This window comes from Arvicola amphibius, chromosome 2 (genome assembly GCF_903992535.2).
Source record: "Arvicola amphibius chromosome 2, mArvAmp1.2, whole genome shotgun sequence".
In the NCBI taxonomy this organism is placed as follows: domain Eukaryota; kingdom Metazoa; phylum Chordata; class Mammalia; order Rodentia; family Cricetidae; genus Arvicola; species Arvicola amphibius.
Genome location: NC_052048.2, coordinates 149912335 through 149932191, shown reverse-complemented (window position 1 = coordinate 149932191; position 19857 = coordinate 149912335). Strand labels below are relative to the sequence as shown.

At 47.9% G+C, this 19857-nt stretch overlaps 2 protein-coding genes across 3 annotated transcripts; one reads left to right on the top strand and one right to left on the bottom strand.

Annotated features, from left to right (window-relative positions):
• The first annotated feature begins 8855 nt into the window (after positions 1-8855).
• On the top strand, positions 8856-16446 carry Lrrc61 (leucine rich repeat containing 61). Its single transcript, XM_038318076.1, has 2 exons — positions 8856-8994; positions 15197-16446. The coding sequence occupies exon 2, from the start codon at positions 15304-15306 to the stop codon at positions 16081-16083; it is 780 nt and encodes a 259-aa protein (XP_038174004.1). The 5' UTR covers positions 8856-8994; positions 15197-15303; the 3' UTR covers positions 16084-16446.
• A 175-nt stretch (positions 16447-16621) lies between these two features.
• Rarres2 (retinoic acid receptor responder 2) lies at positions 16622-19740 on the bottom strand. 2 transcript variants are annotated; one of them, XM_038318078.1, is made up of 6 exons: positions 19614-19740; positions 18986-19186; positions 18688-18792; positions 17145-17240; positions 16849-16970; positions 16622-16726 (listed from the first exon to the last, which is right to left on the bottom strand). In XM_038318078.1, the coding sequence occupies exons 2-5, from the start codon at positions 19163-19165 to the stop codon at positions 16860-16862; spliced, it is 492 nt and encodes a 163-aa protein (XP_038174006.1). In that variant the 5' UTR covers positions 19166-19186; positions 19614-19740; the 3' UTR covers positions 16622-16726; positions 16849-16859. The 2 variants fall into 2 exon arrangements, with proteins under 2 accessions (XP_038174006.1, XP_038174005.1); XM_038318077.1 differs by lacking the exon at positions 19614-19740 and adding an exon at positions 19468-19607.
• Between the last annotated feature and the right edge of the window lie 117 nt (positions 19741-19857).

Sequence of the window (19857 nt, the reverse complement as noted above, 5' to 3'; positions counted from 1 at the left end):
CAGATATATGAGCATGGGGGGGCATTCTTATTCAAACCACTACAGACATGTCAAACTGCCTTCTAAATGTGGATGCTCATACCCTTAAATGAATGCATCTCTCGGTCTTGTTTGTAGTGATGGTTATACAGACTCACTGCTGGTCAAAGTGCTTGAGAATAAGTGGCTGTTGAGTGCCCATCCATAAATGGGACATCCGTGTTAGCCCTTTAAGGCTTGGGGAAGAACCTGGAAGAGGGGACAGAACGCGTGGAAGTGTTGAGGGACAGGTAGGAACTATGTGAAACACTGATTTCTAAACATGACCTAGCTGATGTATCCATGAAATCAAAGCACCTGTGGTTACCTGCAGAAGACCTGGGCAAGCTCAGTCCCATCAGCACCCCATCATATATGGGGGATGGGCTCATGAAGGCCCACTTTTCCCTAAGAAGCTATGGGCTGTTAATGGTTTCTGGGAGAGAAGTCACTTTCCTTTGGTGATATAACCAGAGATAAGTTGCCCTGCTCTTACAATTCTAATTCAACTCAGATCGTCATAGGTGTGAAAGTAGGGGAACGTAGGGAGAAGAAAAGGTGAATCTTCTTCCCAAAGGTGCGGGAGGAGAAGAGAAAGAGTGGTCTGTTATATATTACACATGTTTGCAGGCATCAAGGGAAATCCTTCAATGGCCCTGATCCTGTGGAGGCAGCTCCACCATTAGAATTTGAATCCAGACAACGACAAGTAGTTGTACAAGCAGTACATCCTATACAAATGTGAAAGCCCCAGAATTTTTAGAAATTATCTGTTCAGTGTGTCAGGACTCCATGACTGTTGATACAGAAACCCTAGAGAATGTGAGACTAGGTAGCATGACTCCTGTAGGGGAAAACATTCCTGATATTGTTAGCAAGGAACAATTCCAGGATTCTACAGGAATGGATGCAAGAGAAACCAGAAAGGAGGGGACAGGCACCCAGTCCCTGAGGCTCCAGTGTGAGGCGAGAAAGACCAAACAGATCTCACAAGCACGAGTAAACCAGTGCTCATTGTAGGAAGGATGGATGCCACTGCCTGAGACCAAGGAAAGGGACTAGGAGGGTGAGGGAAGGAGAGGCGCACAGATAGAGGATGGAACTGGCCTTGTCTGGATGCTGAATGAAGAGCCAAGAACTCCCTTGACCATGTAGTGCCAATTACAATTTTCCCACGGAAGCTCTAGGAAACTGACTGTCAGGATCATACTGTGGCATCCGCTGAGATACAGTGCTAGTTATAGTTAGCCTGTTCTGTTCACAATGCTCACATCAACAAAACCCAACAACAGAACCTTTTTGTTAGGGCAAGGGGGGTGGATTAGTGGTATTTGTTGCTCTTGCAAAGGATCAGGGTTCGATTCCCAGCACCCACTTGCTGGCTCACGATTGTCTGTAACTCTAGCTCCAGGAGGTCTAACACTCTCTTCTGACATTCAAGGTACCAGGATTGCACATAGTGTGCAGACCTATATGCAGGCAAAGCCGTCATACACACAAAATAAATAAAATCAATCTTTTTTTACTTTTCTTTCAGCCTGCGGAGTCGCAACTATGAAACAAATCATCTTGGAGGTGAGGGTGGATCTGGGAGGAGTTGGGGGAGAAGGTTGGATGTGATCAAAGGACACGTAAAATTCTCAAAGAATTAATAAAAATATGACTTTTTAAAAGGAAAATAAAAGCGTCTTCTTGGAATGAGAGAGATGGCGCGGTGCTTCAGAGTGTATATGGCTCTGGAATATGCAAGAACGCAAGTTTTCAACTCTAATACGTAGGTCAGGTGGCTCACAACCGCCCATGACACCATGACTCCAGCTCCAGGGGACCTGATGTCTCTGGCCTCCACAGACACCAGCACCCACACGCATAGACCCACCCACACACATAGACCCACCCACATACACATAACTAAAATTTTAAAAAGTTAATTGAACAAATTTCTTCTCTTTGCCAATGTGGTAAACTTTATTATCAGAACAAGGTTTGTTATACAATCCGACTGCTCAAATACATAACCTCCAAAGGACAGCAGTTTTACTTAACAAATTCAGCAAGATTAAGCCTTGATGTCACAAGGACTGTCCCCTCACCCAGAGGACAGTCCAGGAATCCCCATCCCCACCCCTGAACCATGATGTATAAGAAAGTAAAAGCATTTGGGTGGGTGGGACTCTGGGTCAAGAATTCAATGTTCAGCCTGTGAAAGTCAAATTAAAAGGGAGATTTAGCAAGAAGCCATGAGAATCTGTTAAGGGTTCTCAAGAATGTATTTAGGTATAAAATAGGGGTAAACACTCACTGATACAGAATGGTTTAGACACAGCCGCTGATCCGGCTGCCCTCGTCCAGTTGTTCTGACCAGGAGTAAAGACCTTGCTGCCTGCTCCGCTCTGACCACCCAAGAGGGCATGGGAGCAAGAGAAGGCTAGACCCTCTCCCTAAGCTTATAAACTGTCTTGTTCGCAGACAAGACCATGCCCTAGGGTTCGTAATTGCCAAAAGCCATTGGCTAAAGGGATCGAAATCCTACAACAGGAGATATTATAGGATATGTCCTGATTAGGTTTTTGTCAACTGAATGCAAACTAGAGTTATCTGGGAAGAGGAACCTCAGCTGAGACAATGCCTCCATCAGACTGGCCTGTGTGCACGTCTGTAGAGTTAACTGGGAAACGGAACCTCAGCTGCGACAATGCCTCCATCAGACTGGCCTGTGTACACATCTATGGGGCATTTTCTTGGTTAACAATTGATGTGGGAGGGCCCAGTCTACTGGGGAAAGTGCCATTAATGGGTAGGAGGTCTTGATTGTATAAAAAGGCAAGCTGAGCAAGCTATCCGGAGCAAGCCAATAAGCAGAATTCCTCCACGGCCTCTGTACCAGTTTATGCCTCCAGGTTCCTGCCCTGATTTCCCCTCACAATGGACAATAAGCTGTAAGATGGAATCAACCCTTTCCTCCCAGGATTGCCTTGGTCACAGTGTTTATCACAGCTGTGGAAAGCAAACTGGGACCACAGGGCTGGGGAGATGGCTCCACAGTTAAGAGCGCAGGCTGCACCCAGATGGCAGCCCATTGCCATCTGTGACTCCAGGTCCAGGGTACTGGACACCCTCTTGTGACCTCGGGAGGGTACCAGGCCTGCATACGCTACACATGCACGCTGGCTCACACTCCTACACATAAAATAAAATTTAAAAATGTTTAAGGAGTGAACTATTATTGTATCTCAATCGAAATAGCACTCCCCCACGAAGAAGGCTTCAGGAAGAACTCGGCCAGTGCTGAAGAAACTGCTGGCTTACTCGGCCTGGCTAAGCTTTACCCCAGTTCTGCTCCTTAAGAAACTCATACAAGGGAATATTGGATCTGTTCTGGCATGTTTGGCCTTCTGTGCCAAACTTAGCTGGGTGTCACCAGTTAAGGATATGGTGTTCAGCACTGGTCCTCAAAGGTGCTTCCTTTTTGGAGCCAACTTGAAGACAAGGCTCAAGTGTTATTTGTTTTTGAATGACAAGGTTGAAAGAAATGAGGATGTGGCAGCTCTAGGCACAGTTAAGGAAAAGGTTTTCGTTGCAGATATGAAAGAATATAGCAGAGGCATCTGGAAGGGAGAGAAAACAACAGACTGAACATGGCCAGCAGCTGAACCAGGTCATGAGAGAAGAGGAGGGTGTGAGGGAGCCAAGGGGGCAAAGAGAGACCCAAGAAGGCAAAAATAAAATACAATAAATAAAAAAGTGTATGGCTGGAATGGCAGGTTTTTATAGGAATCAGAAGCTGGGGGAAGGGAATCAAAACCCTTGGACTGGAGAGACTTCTAGGAGGGGTGGGGTGAGCAGCTGGGAGGAGCTGCAGAGACTGACAGAGCCTAGAGCTCAGAGTGCGCTTTGGTATGCCAGTAGACACTGCAATCAGCCATTTGTTCGGAGTTTCTTTGGGACTTGTCAAAGATACCAAAACTCACTTTCCAATACTGCAGGGCTGCATCACCTCAGGGCTTCACAAGTCTCCCCAGAGTTTTTCTTAGGAGTTCAGCCAATGACTTAAGAACCCTTTAATCAGAAGAGGGGCCGCAGTTCACTGAGGATTTTACTCTTAGCAAGTCCTGGAGATGAGAAGTATCTCACATCAGTTTTGAGAGCTAAATCAGATGCTTTTCTGGATACAGTCATGCCACAAAATACAGATTTGCAAGCAGAAAATAAATCACCTTTGGTTTCAATTTAAAAAGAACAAAGAGCTTCCTGGAATAGACAGTTACCAATATGAAAGGTCTTGGAAAGGACGCAGCTGGAGGCAATTCCAACTCTAGGCAGAGTCCTGGAAAGGCAAGATTTAGTTATACTGAACCGCAGAATGTGAGTGGGCATTTGACTGGTTAAATTTAAATTAACACACTGGAGGTGGTTGTACACCCTTTAATCCTAACCCTGGGAAGGCAAAAGCAAGTAGATCTCTGTAAGTTCCAGGCAAGACTGGTGTATAGAGAGAGGCCAGCAAGGGAAATAGTAATTCCTTGTCTCAAAATAAATATAAATAAACAAATACAAAATTAACATTGGCAAATGTGTTGGGGCCACTTAGTTCCTGAAATCCTTTCATATTGTGTCCCCTTGAGAAACAGCATAGGATCCCAGGAAAGACTGGAGGAAGACCCCATACTCCAATAGTATGTAAGAGCAAAGAGCGCTTATTACCAGCATGTGTGGGATCGCTCACATGTATAATACGGCTCCTCCACAAGAGGAGTGTGCAGGCTCCTTTTAAGCACAGCTAAGGGGAATTTCAGGGACAGTGATGTCACCTTATACATAATTGGTTAAGCAATTAGTTACACTAGTTATACTAGTCTACTTTTAATTGGCTGAGGTTTAGTCTTACCATTTTTGAACATGCTTGCACAAGCTTGGGCAAGTCTGGACATGACTCAGAAGGGGCTGCTGGATTTGTTCTCAAGACATTGTGAGGCTGACTTAGGCCCTGTGTTTGTTCTCTCTCTTGTCCCTGAATGCAAGGGTATTGTGCATAAACATCCCTTTGTTGGGAGAGACACCTGTTTTGCCCTTCTCAGAGAACTGAAACCTAAATTCAGTGGTGAGAGTGAAAGAGTTTAGCCCCTTCAACAGGACATAGCTTTGGGGGTTCGCTAAGAGAGTCTCCTCAATGTCTAGCACCCTTCCATTCAGAGCCACTAAGCATTTGGTAAATAGAAGCAGCCTTGGGGCTTTGGTTCCTGACTTGCACTGAGTTAAAAGCTGGTTACACAGAGCAGAATGGGGCAGGAGCCCAAGAGCAGGATATCACCAGTGTGAACGCTGACTCATTGTGGAAACTTAATACCCTGGGACACTTAGATTGCCTGAAGCCTGGGACACTGATTTCAGGGCAACGATGTTCTCAGATGACCCTACTTGAAAGAGGGACATTTGCAAAATGTTGTTCAAATGACTGCACAATGATTCCTGTGTGTGATAAAAATAAACAAAATACAAACCACCCTAGAAAAGAATGCAGTCTCAGAGGATGTGACAGAGGCGACCCTTTGAAGACTGGGAAATAATCCAGGGCATTCAATGCCCTGTTCTAAGCTTCATGAGCACCAGGTAGGAATGTGACACATAGATATACACATAGGAAAAACACTAATACACATAAAAAACCTAAAAATATACCAGGCTGAGCAAAATAAGCCAGGTACACTTTCAAGAACACACCTCTTTTTGTCCATTTTGGTTGCTAGCTTAGTTTGGGTTTTTATTGCTATAATGAAACACTATGACAAAAGGCAAGTTGGGGAGAAAATGGTTCATCTGGCTTACACTTCCACATCCATAGCTCATCAGTGAAGCAAGTCAGGACAGGAACTCAAGCAGGGTGGGAACCTGGAGGCAGGAGCTGATGCAGAGGCCATGGAGGAGTGCTGCCTACTGGCTTGCTCAACAGACTTGCTCAGCCTGCTTTCTTACAGAACCCAAGACCAGCAGCCCAGGGGTGGCACCACCCACAACCGGCTCACATCAATAACCAATTAAGAAAATGCCCTACACCTGGATATTATGGAGGTGTTTCCCTTCCCCGAAGGTCCCTCCTCTCAGGTGACTTTAGCTAGTGTCAAGTTGACATAAAGCCATCCAGCACAGCTGCTTTAAGAAAATACTGTGGGCTGGTAGCTCATAAACAAAAGACGTTACTTTCTCACAGTTCCAGAGTCTAGAAGGTCCAAGAGTTCGCAGATTTGACGTCCAAGGAGGGACCATCTTCTCCTCCACACACAGTGACTTCTAACATACTTTCACATGACCAAGAACAAGCTCTCCAGGTCGTTTCATTAGGGCATTAAACCCATTCAGAGCTCCACTGACAAGACAGTCACCTCCCGAAGGCGTCACCATCTAATGGTAACAATTTCAAAATAAGAATGGGGGTCGCAAGGAAGCATGAGCATCCATACCGTAGCAATACCATATAGTTCCAGCTACATAAGACACTAGAAACTGGGCATAATGCGCACACCTTTAATCTCAGCACTCTGGAGGCAGAGGCAAGTGGAACTCTGTGAGTTCCAGAACAGCCAGGGCTACATAGTGAGACGCTGTCTCAAAAAAGCAAAACGAAACAATGGGGGGGGGCAGGGAGATTAGGAAAATTTAATCTACTACTTAGTAACAAGATCACCAGTTACCTGGGAGGATAAGGTGGGAGTTAGGGTAGGGGCGGTTAGCTGGGAGATGGCATAACTCATATCTTGACTGTAGTGGTTATACAGATAATACATTTGTCTAAAGTTGCTTAAGTGCACACTTCAAAAGTTGAAAAATAATATCAGACCTAGTTTACACTGTAAAAAGAACTAGACAGGTATTTCTGTAGGGACAGACAGCTAGAACAGAACAGAACAGAACAGAACAGAACAGAACAGAACAGAACAGAACGGAACGGAACAGAACGGAACATTACAGAACAGAAGAACAGGACAGAACAGACGGCTGCAAGAACAGACCAGAGAAACTAAGAACACAGAAGAAGAGGCCAGAACAAATCAGCAGGGAAACAGAGACTGGGAAACTGGGCTTCTAAATGGGAAAAAGACAAACCATAAACAAACACAGTTTAAGGGGGCAGGGCTAAAGATTTAATTCTCAAAAGCAAAATGTCAAAATATTTAAAGCACAAAAGAATGGGTTGATGATGCCAGAAAAATAAATGTCTAAATATATTTGAGAGCATATTTTTGCAGTCCAAATCACTCGGTCATTTTCTATGCACACACTCCATTTCTGTTTATGGGCTATAAATCTCCCATCATCCTCACTGTGTTAGGAGTTGAGTGTGCCCTCTCTCCCCAACTACAACACTGACTCTCATGGTGGTGTAAAGATGGAAGCTAGGACCTCACATTAGAAAGTGCTCCACCATGGAAATCTTTATTCCCAGACAGTAGTTCCCTCTTGAATACTTTTCCTTCCTGTCTTAAGAGGGGTTTTTCTTTTGTGTTATTTTGAGGCAGGGTTTCTCTGTGTAATGACCCTGGCTATTCTGGAATTTTCTCTGTAGACCAGGTTGGCCTTGAACTCACAGAGATCTGCCTGTCTCTACCTCTGTGCTGGGATTAAAGGTGTGTGCCACCACTTCCTGGTTTAAGAGGTCTCTTTGGCAATTTTCCCTTAACATTTCTTACTTGAACATGCTGTGTGATGTAGAATGGAGAAATGAACGCTCCCATTTCTGAAGCATGTGTTGATCCTACTGAACAAGAGTAAAGGCCAACAACCCAAATTTTCTGATCGAATTAAGCAAGCTTTATTTTCTGTCAGACAGGGCTATTTCCCTAAAGCAAGGTTTGAGAGAATAACCCCGAACACAAGAAAAATGAGGTTTTTTTTTCTATAGCCCCAAACTGCAAGGCTAGGGGGTTTCCAAGGACTTTGGAACTTGGCAGAACATCTCAAAATTATCGGGCTGAACATCTTAGCTTATCAGGGTATAAAGTGTGGAATATGTTAAATTCCAGAAAATAGGTCAAGACACGGTCAAACTTAAGTTTTACAGAAAACAAGAATGAACTTATTTTGATCTTGTGACAAGATGGCTTCTTAAGATGGAATCAGGCTGATCCAGTACAGAGAGGTTCAAATAACATAAAACTGTAATAGCGTACAAAAAAAAAAATAATGTGAACAAAAATGTGTCTATACTTTGTTCAGGCAAAGAGGGGTGGACTGACCTGAAATGGCTTTGTCTGAGGGCAGGGGAAGCTTTAGGAGAAGGAACATCTTAGCTCCTGAACGAGTTTGCCTTTTAATGTATAAATCTTTTAAGTGGCCTGTGAATCCAAAGTAAGAGAAAGGTATTCTCCCCTGCGTCCAGTTACGGTGACTTCTTGGACAATGTCATTTGCAAAGGTGGCAGTTTGTGCTGGTGACGTCCCTGAGTGCAAGGGGTCCTTCTTGTCACTGTGGCCCTATTTGGTCTGCAGTGCAAAGCGGCGAGCAAGACTGCACGACAACGGGCGGGGTGGGGAGCACGCACCGAGCACCATTTAATTCGTTACAAAATGATTGCAGCCTGGTACAGTGCGTCACCGAACACGGATCCGTTAAGGACCTGACGCCGCACCGCTACATGCACTAGTGACCAAACGAACAGGAGCAAAATCCCCCGGCACCACTGCCCGTGTCTTTCAGCCCAAAGAACCGCGATTATTCCTAGTCGGGTATCTGCGTAAGTGCACACCCAGCCAGACAAACCCACCAGCCTGAACCATCAAGGATCCCCCGCCTCTTCCGGCTATCGCAGCTTCCGGAATGGGCGGGCCTGCGCCGGAAGCGTAGTAGCGCAGCGCTCTTCGCGTGCCCCGGGAGTCCGGATCCTTCCGGAACCGCCAGCTATTAGTGGTCACTCCCTCAACGCCAGGAACTGCTCTGATTAGTTACTGACGGAACCGCCTTAACCGGTAACGGTCCCGTGAGGTGGGTGCAGCCGCGGTCGCCAGGCGCCCTCGCCCACGGTCACAGCAGCTGGGTAAACATAGCGACAAGGGTTCTGCTCGTGTGATAGATTATTTAAAAAGAGCACTAGCCCACGGTCACAGCAGCTGGGTAAACATAGCGACAAGGGTTCTGCTCGTGTGATAGATTATTTAAAAAGAGCAGCTGGGGAGAGAGAGAGAGAGAGAGAGAGAGAGGGAAAGGCGGAAAGAAAGGCTGGGTCTGACGTTTATTCATGGTGAGGGAACGTTTTGTCACCCACCTATGCAGATGGCAAAAATGCCTACGGAGGAAGATGGGGTGCGACCTCTTAGAGGGGCAGAAATGGGTGGAAATGACTTCGGTAGTCTACCAGCAGTGAACTATCCATGGTTGGTTGTTTGTCACTTTTGCCAGGGTGAGCTCAAAAGATGGTTGAGTGTTATTTTAAACACATCTCAGCAAATGGCTAAAACCTCGGGTGGCGAGGGAGACCATAGCATGTCCTTCTTCTGCTGGTGTAGAAAGTCAGAGAGATGAGGCAGGCAAGTTTGTACGCAGTGGAACTAGAATGCCCAGGGTGAGTTGAGCTGAACACGGCTTGTGGAGTGCAACGGGGTAGAATTAGGAGGCAAGGTTCCTTCCGAGCATGCTCCTGGGAATGAGTGGCAAAATAATAAAGATGACGTCATAATCTAATCAGACAGCACATCGTATGCTGAGACATCTCCTAGTCTAGGTTGAACGGGTGCCAGAAGATTCATCTGTAGGATGTAGGTTTCATGATTTTATGGCTTCCCTGGGGCATTGATAGACTCTGGACAATACACTGTTTCAGGTCCCCATCCACCAGCCCTTCATTGATTTGCCTGCCTACAGACCCATTCTGCTTGCTAGTCTGTCAGGAGAAATACGATTCCTTGTGTCTCCATGCACCCCAAACCTTTCTCAAGTGACTCACCTTTGATTTCACCTCTTCCCGGTAGATATTACTTCCTTTTTCATAGGCACCTGTTCTCCAGTGAACTGTTCTCCTCCCTCTGCCTCTCAAGCATTCTGAGTATACTCATCAATCCAGTGGACCTGCCAAAGGTGTTTCATCCATAAGTTCTGTAACCACTGGGATTGAATTTTCAAACCACTGGGATTGAATTTTTCAGAAACAACAAATAACAAACCAGAAACAAGTATTCCAAACATATACAGACTTTTCTCTTGAGTCCCTAAGCAATACAATGTTCTCAACTTCACTGGTGGTACAGAGGTATATAAGTGTGGAGGAGGATGTGTGGGTTCTCCACAGTGGCCTTTGATGTCTGAGAAGGCCCTGGAATGGGTCCCCCTCTAAAACTGGCAGGTGGCTGTACTCACCTCTTCTCACTGCAGTGCTCAGGCTCCGTCCTCAATTACTGAAGCCATCTTTCCAGAAATCCTCTTCCCGTGGTTTCCCTAGAATCGCCTTTTAGACTTTCTGTTTCTCTCTGTGTTTTAGTCCTCGTTGGTGTCTGTTTATCCTTTGTTTCCTCCGTATTGTCAGCCGTATCCCGGTAACCACCCTCCACTCCCGGAGCTTCTCATTTTCTGTAAAAACACGCCTGAAAGGTTGTTCAAAAAGAACTGCAAACTCAGTTAGTCTGGGCAGACCTTTGTGAGTAAATAGGATTATCAGGAAGCCTCTTTGTCCCTCTTCCTCTTCTTCCTCTTCCTCCTCCTCCTTTCTTCTTTCTTTCTCTTCCTCTTCCCAGGGTCTTGTACATGTCAGATGAGAGGTCTGCAGCTAATGTTTCTAAGTTTTCTTTAGCTTGTCAACTAGACAGTTACTCTTGTACTTTTTTTTTGGTTCTGAAAATTGAACCCAGGACATTGCATATACCAGGCAACTGTCTGTCACTGAATTATGTTCCCCTTTCCACTACTTTTTTCTTAAAAATACTTAGATCTTCTCCCTTGCCTCCCAAATGCTCCAGGTACAGGCACGCTGTGATTTCAAGCATGAAAAAGTGAAGTAGCCACTATGAGTCAAGGCGGCTTCCCCGGAGGTGCTTCAAACTAAAGATCTATGGAGTCGCTCACGCGAACAGCTTGGGTTCTGTAAGGAGTTGTCAGCCTTGGAGTATTGTGTCAGGAGCTTTACTCCTTCACAGCTGCAGCTACAGGCGTGTGCTGACATTCCCGCTGCCCATATGTATGTCTTGAGGGCCATAGTGTTTCATGCATTTTTTTAAAATACCTACATAGGACCAGGAATTGGAAACAACAGAATTTGTGCCCCAGTGACTCATAGGTCTATGGGTGGAAGTTTTGTGGTGAACTCTATGCTGCAGCTTTGACAAGCAATTTTTTTTCTTTTCAAGACTCTTGTTGTCCTGTTGCTAGATTTAATGCCTTGTGCTGTCTTCATTGACAGCATCTGGAGGCTTGAACTAGTAATCTGGGTTGCAGGTTCTTCAGTCAAAAAATAAGAGCTGAGGTAAATTTCCTCACTTCTGGCATTCAAGAATAGCTTTGGCTGGGCAGTGGTGGTGCACGCCTTTAAACCCAGCACTTGGGAGGCAGAGGCAGGTGGATCTCTGTGAGTTTAAGGCCAGCCTGGGCTACAGAGTGAGTTTCAGGACAGGCTCCAAAGCTACAGAGAAACCCTGTCTTAGAAAACCAAAATAGATAAATAAATAGATAAATAAATAAATCAAACAAAACAAAAAAGGACAGTTTTGGGCCATGGGTAGTCTTTTGCACTCAGAGTTTTCCCCAGTTCTTCTACAAGTGTCCCCTCTCATGGACCTTCATTCGCTGTGGCAGCTGACTGAGTTTTATGAGACAAGCCCAAAGCCATTGACACGTTTTCCTGGAGAAGCAGGGAGAAGGTACCCTTGTCCCAAGCACCTCCATTGGGAAGGGAAACCATGTTCTTTGGAGAAATCTAGTCTTTGCTGCAGTGCTTTCCAGGTGAAATGCTGGGCCATATGGGAGAGGTAAGCCAGAAGGAGGCTCCAGAGCCTGTGGAGAAAACAAGCCTTTGCTGCTCACTGATGGCCAGACCCCCTCTAACCTAACTGTCCAGCCCTTCCTTCAGCTTTCTCAAGTGACTGGTCCTGACAGGTTAGAGGTAAACCATTTCAGGGAAGATGCAGAGACGGGGCAAACTGACATCCTCATGGCCATGACTTGGTCAGGATTACTATTGCTGAAGAGACACCATGACCATGACAACTCTTATAAAGGAAAACGTAATTGGGGCTGACTTACAGGTTCAGAAGTTCAGTCCCAGTGTCATCACAGCAGGAAGCCTGGTGGCAGGACAGCCGACGAGTGCTGGGAAGGAGCCAAGAGTCCTACATCTGGATCGGCAGGCAGCAGGAAGAGTGGGGGGACACTGGGCCTGGCTTGAGCTTCTCAAACCTCAAAGCGTACCCCCAGTGACATACTTCCCGCAACAAGGCCTATGGGGGCCATTATCATTCAAAGCAACATAGGCCATCTGGCACCCTAAGAAGTATATGAAAAGCTGGGTGCACACCTTTAATCCTAGCACTCAGGAGGCCTGTGAATCTGAGTTCAAGGCCAGCCAGGACTGTTACACAAAGAAACCCTGCTTCAAAAACCAAAAAAAAAGAAAAAATATATATATGACAAAGCTCTTGTGTCCTGGCATGAGGAAGAAGTCAGGGCCTAGACCAAGTCTTTAGGAGCCCCCTGGCTTGAAACGTTTTATCATAAAGAAAGGAACTCAGAGTTTGGATTCTGCCCCACATTCCCCAGACCTGTACAGCACGACCCCAAAGCCCATTTCAAACATCAGAGAAATTTTGTTGGCATTGACTTAATACCAGCTGTATCTCCTGTGTTTGGTGTCAGACTGTAGTCAGACAATGTAAATCTCAGGGGTGATCCTGTATCGTAGGCCTGGCCCATCATTTGGTCAGTAAGCGTGGGCTCAGTGGGAAAGGAGGCCAGCTGTGGGCAGTCCAGGTGAGAGGCTGACAGGGACAGAGTAGCTTGTCTACCAGGTCTTCTCAGCTGGCCCTGCTGTAGCAGGATGCCTAATACCCAGATGTCCCACCCCTGAGGGGACAGGAGACATTGACACAGTTGGTACTGGGTACACCTGGCTTTGACCCTGCCTTCCCCTACAGCAGTCAGGGACAGCCAGGATGGCATATGTAACCCTAGGTAGCTTCATGCACAGTCCTGGGCTTACAGCATCACAGAGCAGCCGTGTAGCCCAGCCTTGCACTCTCTGTCTCCTCTGAGCTCTTCAGGGAGTCCATGGCCCAGTACACTGGAGTGTTCCAGACTAAAGAGTTAACAGAGAAACGGATATCATAAGAACGCCCTCCTCAGATGTAGTCTTGAGAGGACCCATTCCTAACTTCGCCGGCTCATTTGTGAGGGGCTCTTTGAAGAAAGTCACTGCCAGTGAGTAGCAGTCACCGATGTGTGTGTGGGGGGGTGTGCTGAGCCTGCTTTCCTTGGAGGAGGGGATACTAGGTGATACTGATCATGTGAACTTAGTCTTGGGAGTCACCAGCACCTTGCACCTACAGGCTCTGAGCAGCATTGGCATTGGCAGCATCCTAATGTCTTTTGCAGGTGTAGCTACCCTTCTAGCTTAGACTCCTGAGCCTGGGTCCAGCCAAAGTCTGCAATCGGGAAATAGAATTTGGAATGAGGCCTGCTTTTGATTTTCTGTCCAAGTGAACTTTTATCCTTTGTGGGCAGCATCAGCATCAGCATTGTCCCTCCCATGCAGGCCGACTCCTTCTTACATTGACGTCACACGCATGTGCTCACTGTCCCACAGCCACTGATGACACGCTTGTCCTTTTAGGCTATGATGACAACCAGCACACAGTGAGCATTGCCATTGTGCTGACCTGGGAGGTGATGCTGAAGCCAAAGACTGTTGGGGAGCTGGGGGGAGTGGGATAGGGGTGGCCTGGAGTTGGAGCAACAGCGTGAAACCAGCTCACTGTAGCTTCTCTGTTAGCCTTCATCCTGAGTTCAGTTTCTTCTGTACCTATACAAATGCCTTCCTACCTCTCAGGCCTTACAGCTCTAGCTGGAGGTACAAGTTGGTCTACATATTCTGGATACCATCTTAATTTCAGTGATAACATTGGGAAAATGGAAATAGCATTTTTGAGTGAATGGAAGAAGTTATAATGCATTCTCATTGGGTCTACATGTCTGGAAGGTGGTAATTAAAAAATCTAAGCAAGAAGTGGTGGCGTAAATCTGTGATCCTAGTTGTCAGGGGTGGGTGGAATGGAGGAGAGGAAGGGATTAAGAATTCAAAGCCAACTTGGGTTACATGAGGGAGAGCCTGTCTCAAAAAAATCAACAAACCAACTGGTCAATTAAAAAAGTTAACTTTTCAAAAAGGAACCTTTTAGTTTTAATAAAGGAATATATCATAATAGTTACTAGAAAAGTCAAGTACCAGTATTTTTATTTGAAGTCCAGATTAGAGCCAAACTGGCAATCCGGGTCCTAAACTCATGTAGTATGGATGTGATGTGTGGAGTAGGCCAGAGCCACTTCCCTGGGGCTGTGTCCTGCCCTAATGCGTAGATGATTTCAGGCCTTGTCTGACTCTTGACCATTAGCTCCAGGAATCAAGGCCGATGGGTCTGGCGTTGTGGGGACCTCTGCAAACACCATGACCAGAGAGTGTCTATCCATGTGAGGCAAGAAGAAAGTCTGCTTTAACGTGATTCAATAGCTGGTTGTTGGTTCAAACCTCTAAAGTCTGACACCAGGCAGTTTATTTTAGGCATTTTTATGTACAGTACACTTTGGAAAAAAATTCCTGGTGTAACAGTCCCATGTGTACAGTAGCGTTTAGGGCATAATTACATCGAAATACTTCTCAAAGTACATGTCACCTCTTCCATAGAGATGAGTTCCATAGATAGACTACATGCATCATCCTAAGGTCCCAGGGGAGGATCTGGTGTGAGCTCCATCATACAGATAGCACAGAGGTTGCCTAGGCTATTATCCACCTCCACTTCCAGCCCTCTGAGCAGAACAGGTATATGTTTCCTCTCTGTCTCTCTCTGGAAGGGACAAACCTGCGTGTTTAACACTCCTGATTTCTGTGAGTACAAGCACTTCATGCCCTCTGTCTGGCATCCTGCTGTTCCCTGCAGCACAGGGCACAGATGCTCAGGAGAGGCTGACCTGACTGTTTGTCTCTCTTTAGGGCCCAGGCAGAGATGAGGGAGAGCAACCGTCTGATCCCCAGAGATACCACATCCCTGTGACTATTACCAGCACTGCCAGGTTAAGGCCGTCTGAATCATCAGTGTCATGGAGCCTCCTGAAGAGAACCCAGGAGAGGCTGAGGTGCTGAGCATCACACCCCAGCTGCTGAAGTCCCGCTCTGGAGAGTTTGCCCTCGATTCCATCCTGTTGCTAAAACTTCGGGGTTTAGGGCTGGTGGACCTGGGCTGTTTGGGGGAGTGCCTGAGCCTTGAATGGCTTGACCTGTCGGGGAACGCACTTACCCACCTGGGCCCACTAGCGTCTTTGCGCCAGCTGGCTGTGCTCAATGTCTCCAATAATCGGCTGACAGGGCTGGAGCCACTGGCTGCCTGTGAAAACCTGCAGAGCCTCAATGTTGCTGGCAACCTGCTGGCTGCTCCTGGCCAGCTGCAGTGTCTGGCTGGGCTACAGGGCCTAGAGCACCTGAGACTCCGGGACCCTTTGGCCCGGCTCAGCAACCCGCTGTGTGCCAGTCCCTCCTACTGGGCTGTGGTTCGAGAGCTGCTGCCTGGCCTCAGAGTCATAGATGGGGAACGTGTGAGTGGGCAGGGCAGTGAGCTGTACCAGTTATGCCGAGACCTGGACAGCTCCTTGCGCCCCAGCTCCAGCCCAGGCCCCAGAGCCATAGAGGCCCAGCCCTGGGTGGAACCTGGTTACTGGGAATCCTGGCCCATGAGGAGCAGCTCCATTCTGGAAGAGGCCTGCCGGCAGTTTCAGGACACCCTGCAGGAATGCCTTGACCTGGACCGCCAGGCCAGTGACATCTTGGCCCAGGCCCAGCAGGCTCTGAACCCTGCAGAAACCACCTCTTCCTTTGTCTTCTGATTGTGCCTCATAGCCAGGTGTTCTCAGCGTAGTGCTGATGTCTACATCCCTTTCCTGCCCCAAGCCTTTGGCTCTGGTTTTCTCTGGTCACTGACCCTGCAAACTCGTGTATCCTTTTCTTGAGAGCATCCTAACGCCTACCCTTTATCTCCCCGAGGACACTTCCTGCCCTCCTTCCACCCAAGCAGGGGCATGCTTTCTGGGTGACCTCTAGCAGGTATCGGAGATTTCCTCACTATCTGGCAAATATTGCAGCTAGGCCCAGGGCATGCTGAGCATGGCCTCTCGCTAGTGCCAAGCCTGAGGATTTGTGGATAATGTTACTTGCCACCTGCTAACTCTTACTAAACAGTTCTCTTCTCATTTGTGCCATTTCTTGTCTCCTCCTCAGCAAAAATGTGGCCTTCCATACTTCTGCTTTGGTCCTGTAGGAGACTCCTGCAGTCACCCTCCCTGCTCCTTCCTTGTGGAGACATACACTAATCTTTGAGCTTTTCTTGTATGTGCAAGTTGAACTGAGGGAAGAACAAACACACAGTTGGGAAGGAACAGACCAGAAATTTTATTAGCTTGGAGTATGAAATCTTTGGGAGCTAGTGTCCTTCCACTGGGTTTTGCCACGGCATTGCAGGAAGGTGGAGCTCTAGAGAAGGGAAACCAGATGAGTGTGAGGAGGTTGTTTGGGCTTGATACTAGCTTTCTTCACCCAAAACCCAGAGCCCAGTTTTCAAGCCAGGGGCTCTCTCTCCCCTCCCAATAACCTACCTGCCTAGGGCTTATTTGGGTTTCAGGGCCCTGGAGAAGGCAAACTGTCCAGGGAAGAAGTAGTTGCCACTAGGGTCCTCGCCACTCTGCGCTACCTTACTGCACTGGGACTCCTGAGATTCCTGTTAGAACCAGTGTGTGTTGTAGCAGTGCCTGGGAGGAGAGGCATCACCGCAACCCCAGGGGAAGGTCTCAGCCTCCCCCTACCCACTCTCCTTTCCCACATCCGGTACTTATCGCACAGACCCACATGTGGTCTGTCTCCAGCCCTTTCCCTAACCTCCGACCCTTCTTACCTGAGGCCCTTGCCTCAGTATTGGACAGTGGACCATCCGGCCCAGAACTTTACCCTTGGGGTCCAGTTTGATGCAGGCCAGGCATTTCCGCTTTCTCTGGGGAGGAGAGCATGAGAGAAGGAAAAAGGAGTGAGGAGAGCCTGAGTGTCAGGGTGGGGACTGGCCTTCTTGGCATCCCTAGAGTGGATGGATTTGAATACTTGGTCTCCAGTTGGAGGAAGCTTTAGGTTTGACTCTGATGGAGGAAGTATGTCACTGGGACAGGCTCTGAGAGTTTAAAGCCTTATACCACACCCAATTCACTCTTTCTGCTTCCTGCTTGCTTTTGAGAATGTGAGCTCTCAGCTTCTTGCTCTGGCTGCCATGCCTGCTGGTAGCCATGTCTCCCTGCCATGATGGACGTTTATCCCCCTGGAACCAGAAGACAAACCTTTCCTACTATAGTTGGTTTTGGTCATGGTGTTTTATCACAGCAGCGGAGATATAACTGATCCAGGGAGCAGGGGGTATGCAAGCCAGAGAGACATGCAGCTTACCCTGGGATAGGAGAGTCTTACAAGTTCTCGTCTTTGGACACTTGGACACTACTTTAAGAAATAGCCCAGGCTGATCTAGAATTTGTGGTTCACCTGCTTTAATTTCCCCAGTGCTGGAATTTCAAGTATATGCCACCCTGCCTTGCCTGCAGACTGCAATACCCGTGCAGAGATCACTCCTGTGTGAGCATGCGTGAGTGAACTGCTCATATGCAGTACACTGCATGGGTGTATTCACAAGTGCCTGTGTGAGTGTGCAAACATGTATAAAGGCAAGAATCTTCTCCAGATGGTGTCTGTCTCTGTTTCTCTCTGGTGTGTGTGTGTGTGTGTGTGTCTGTGTGATGTCAGACAAGTGTGTTTGGGTGTCCTGCTATATCACTCTGCTTTATTCCCTTGGGACAAAATCTCTCACTGAACCTGGAGAGGCTGGTAGCCAACAAGCCTTGAGTATCCTCGTGTCTCTGCCCACTACTGTGCAGGAGTTACAGGCGTGTGTAGCCATGCCCGACTGTTCTCATATGGGTGCTTTGGATCCAAGCTTAGGTCCTCATGCTTGCCCAGCAAGGGCCTTTACCACCTTGTCCTCATATTTATACTTCCACCTTGAGATCTGATATGAACAAAAGGTCCTGGAATGAAGATCTTGTAAATCACCAGTTTAAGCCAGTCCCTTGCCTTAACTGATGAAGGGAACCAAGACCTTCAGTGACCCCACAAAGCTGTTAGAAAGCAAGAACCGTAACCCAAAGTGCTGCACCTTCAGCCCAGTGGTAACTCCATAGCAGCAGTGTCACCCGCAGGGTGGCTGATGGCAGTGAACCCCTGTGTGAACTGGCTCTAGCCTGGTCGGTGTACAGGATAAGCTCCATAGAGAAGCTCTTAGAAGAGTCAGACAAGTGCCCCCCACATGGAGAGATTTCCCTCTTCCTTGCAGACAGCCCCCGTGATGAGCATAGCTTCTCGGGGCTCCAGTTCATACCCAGGCAGCCTGTCCCATCACTCACCCCGTTTGGTTTGGCCTTGCACTCAGGTTTTTTCCAGTCCTTCTTGAGGCAGCTGGTCTGCTGGAGCTTAAACTCCAACCTCACAAAGGTGCCTGCGGAGAAGATCTACAGACAGACAGACAGGCAAGAAGGCCAGCAGGTAATTCCTGGGTGTCATTCTCCTCCCCCAAACACCGTAACTTAAAACTGGCACAGCCTAGGAGGAGTCTGACTGGTGGCCTTTCCCAGGAAAGCTTTCTGGATATCACTGGTCTGCAGGGCTTCAGCCCTCTGTTCCCCACCCAGTCACAGTCCTCACCGTCTCCTCAGCGCTGTCCACACCTGTCTCCTGGAAGGCCCACTGCACAGGTGGGTGTTTGTGGAACTCCTCCAGGGCCACCTGCAGGCCCCTGTGCAGTGTCTCGCTGAGCTCCGGCTCTGTCCCGTGTATGCCCACCATGCCTAGCCACAGGGCCAGGGAGATGAGCAGGCACTTCATGGCTCCACCTCAGTCCTGGTGCTGCAAAGACGGTATGTAGTCTTCAGCTCTTAGAGGGGGGGCACCTTCTCCCCTGAACTACTCCTGGGGCCAGAAGTGCCCCTTTCCACTACTAATCCAACTAGCCCTTCCCACTCTGCAAGGCCTTGTTCCCTGGTGCCCGCAAAGTTTTAGAGTTCCCTGCCAAAAGCCCCAGCAAGTAGTTCTGCTGGCTATGACCACTATAGCCTCTTTTCTGAGCCATTTTCTCCTTCCTCTGGGTCTTTCCCATATCTCCCAAGTCCCCAGCCCCTCTCTGGTACCTTGAAGAATGTCAGGTTTGTTGCTGTAGCAAGGCCTTTCCCTGTGTGGTCCCTGGAGCAGCTCCCTGGAAGCTGTCCCCTCTCACCCTCTCATCTCCCTTTTCTCCTTTCTCTTGGTCCCCACAGCCCCGCCTTTCCCCACTGACCCTTCTCCCAGAGTCCGGAGTTTTGGAGTTTCCCGTTTCCCAAAGTCCCCTGACCTTCCTCTTGGATTGGGCCAAAGGAGGGGGAAGGGAGGGCCTGGAGCACCAAATAAGACAGACTGCAGGCTGAATATTTTTCAGAAGACGTAAATGTGGGAGGACATGCCAGCTCAGGAAGGGTGGGAACTGCAAAATGCTTAACCCTCCCCTCACCAGGGTTGCAGCTGCCATCAAGACAACTGTCCCC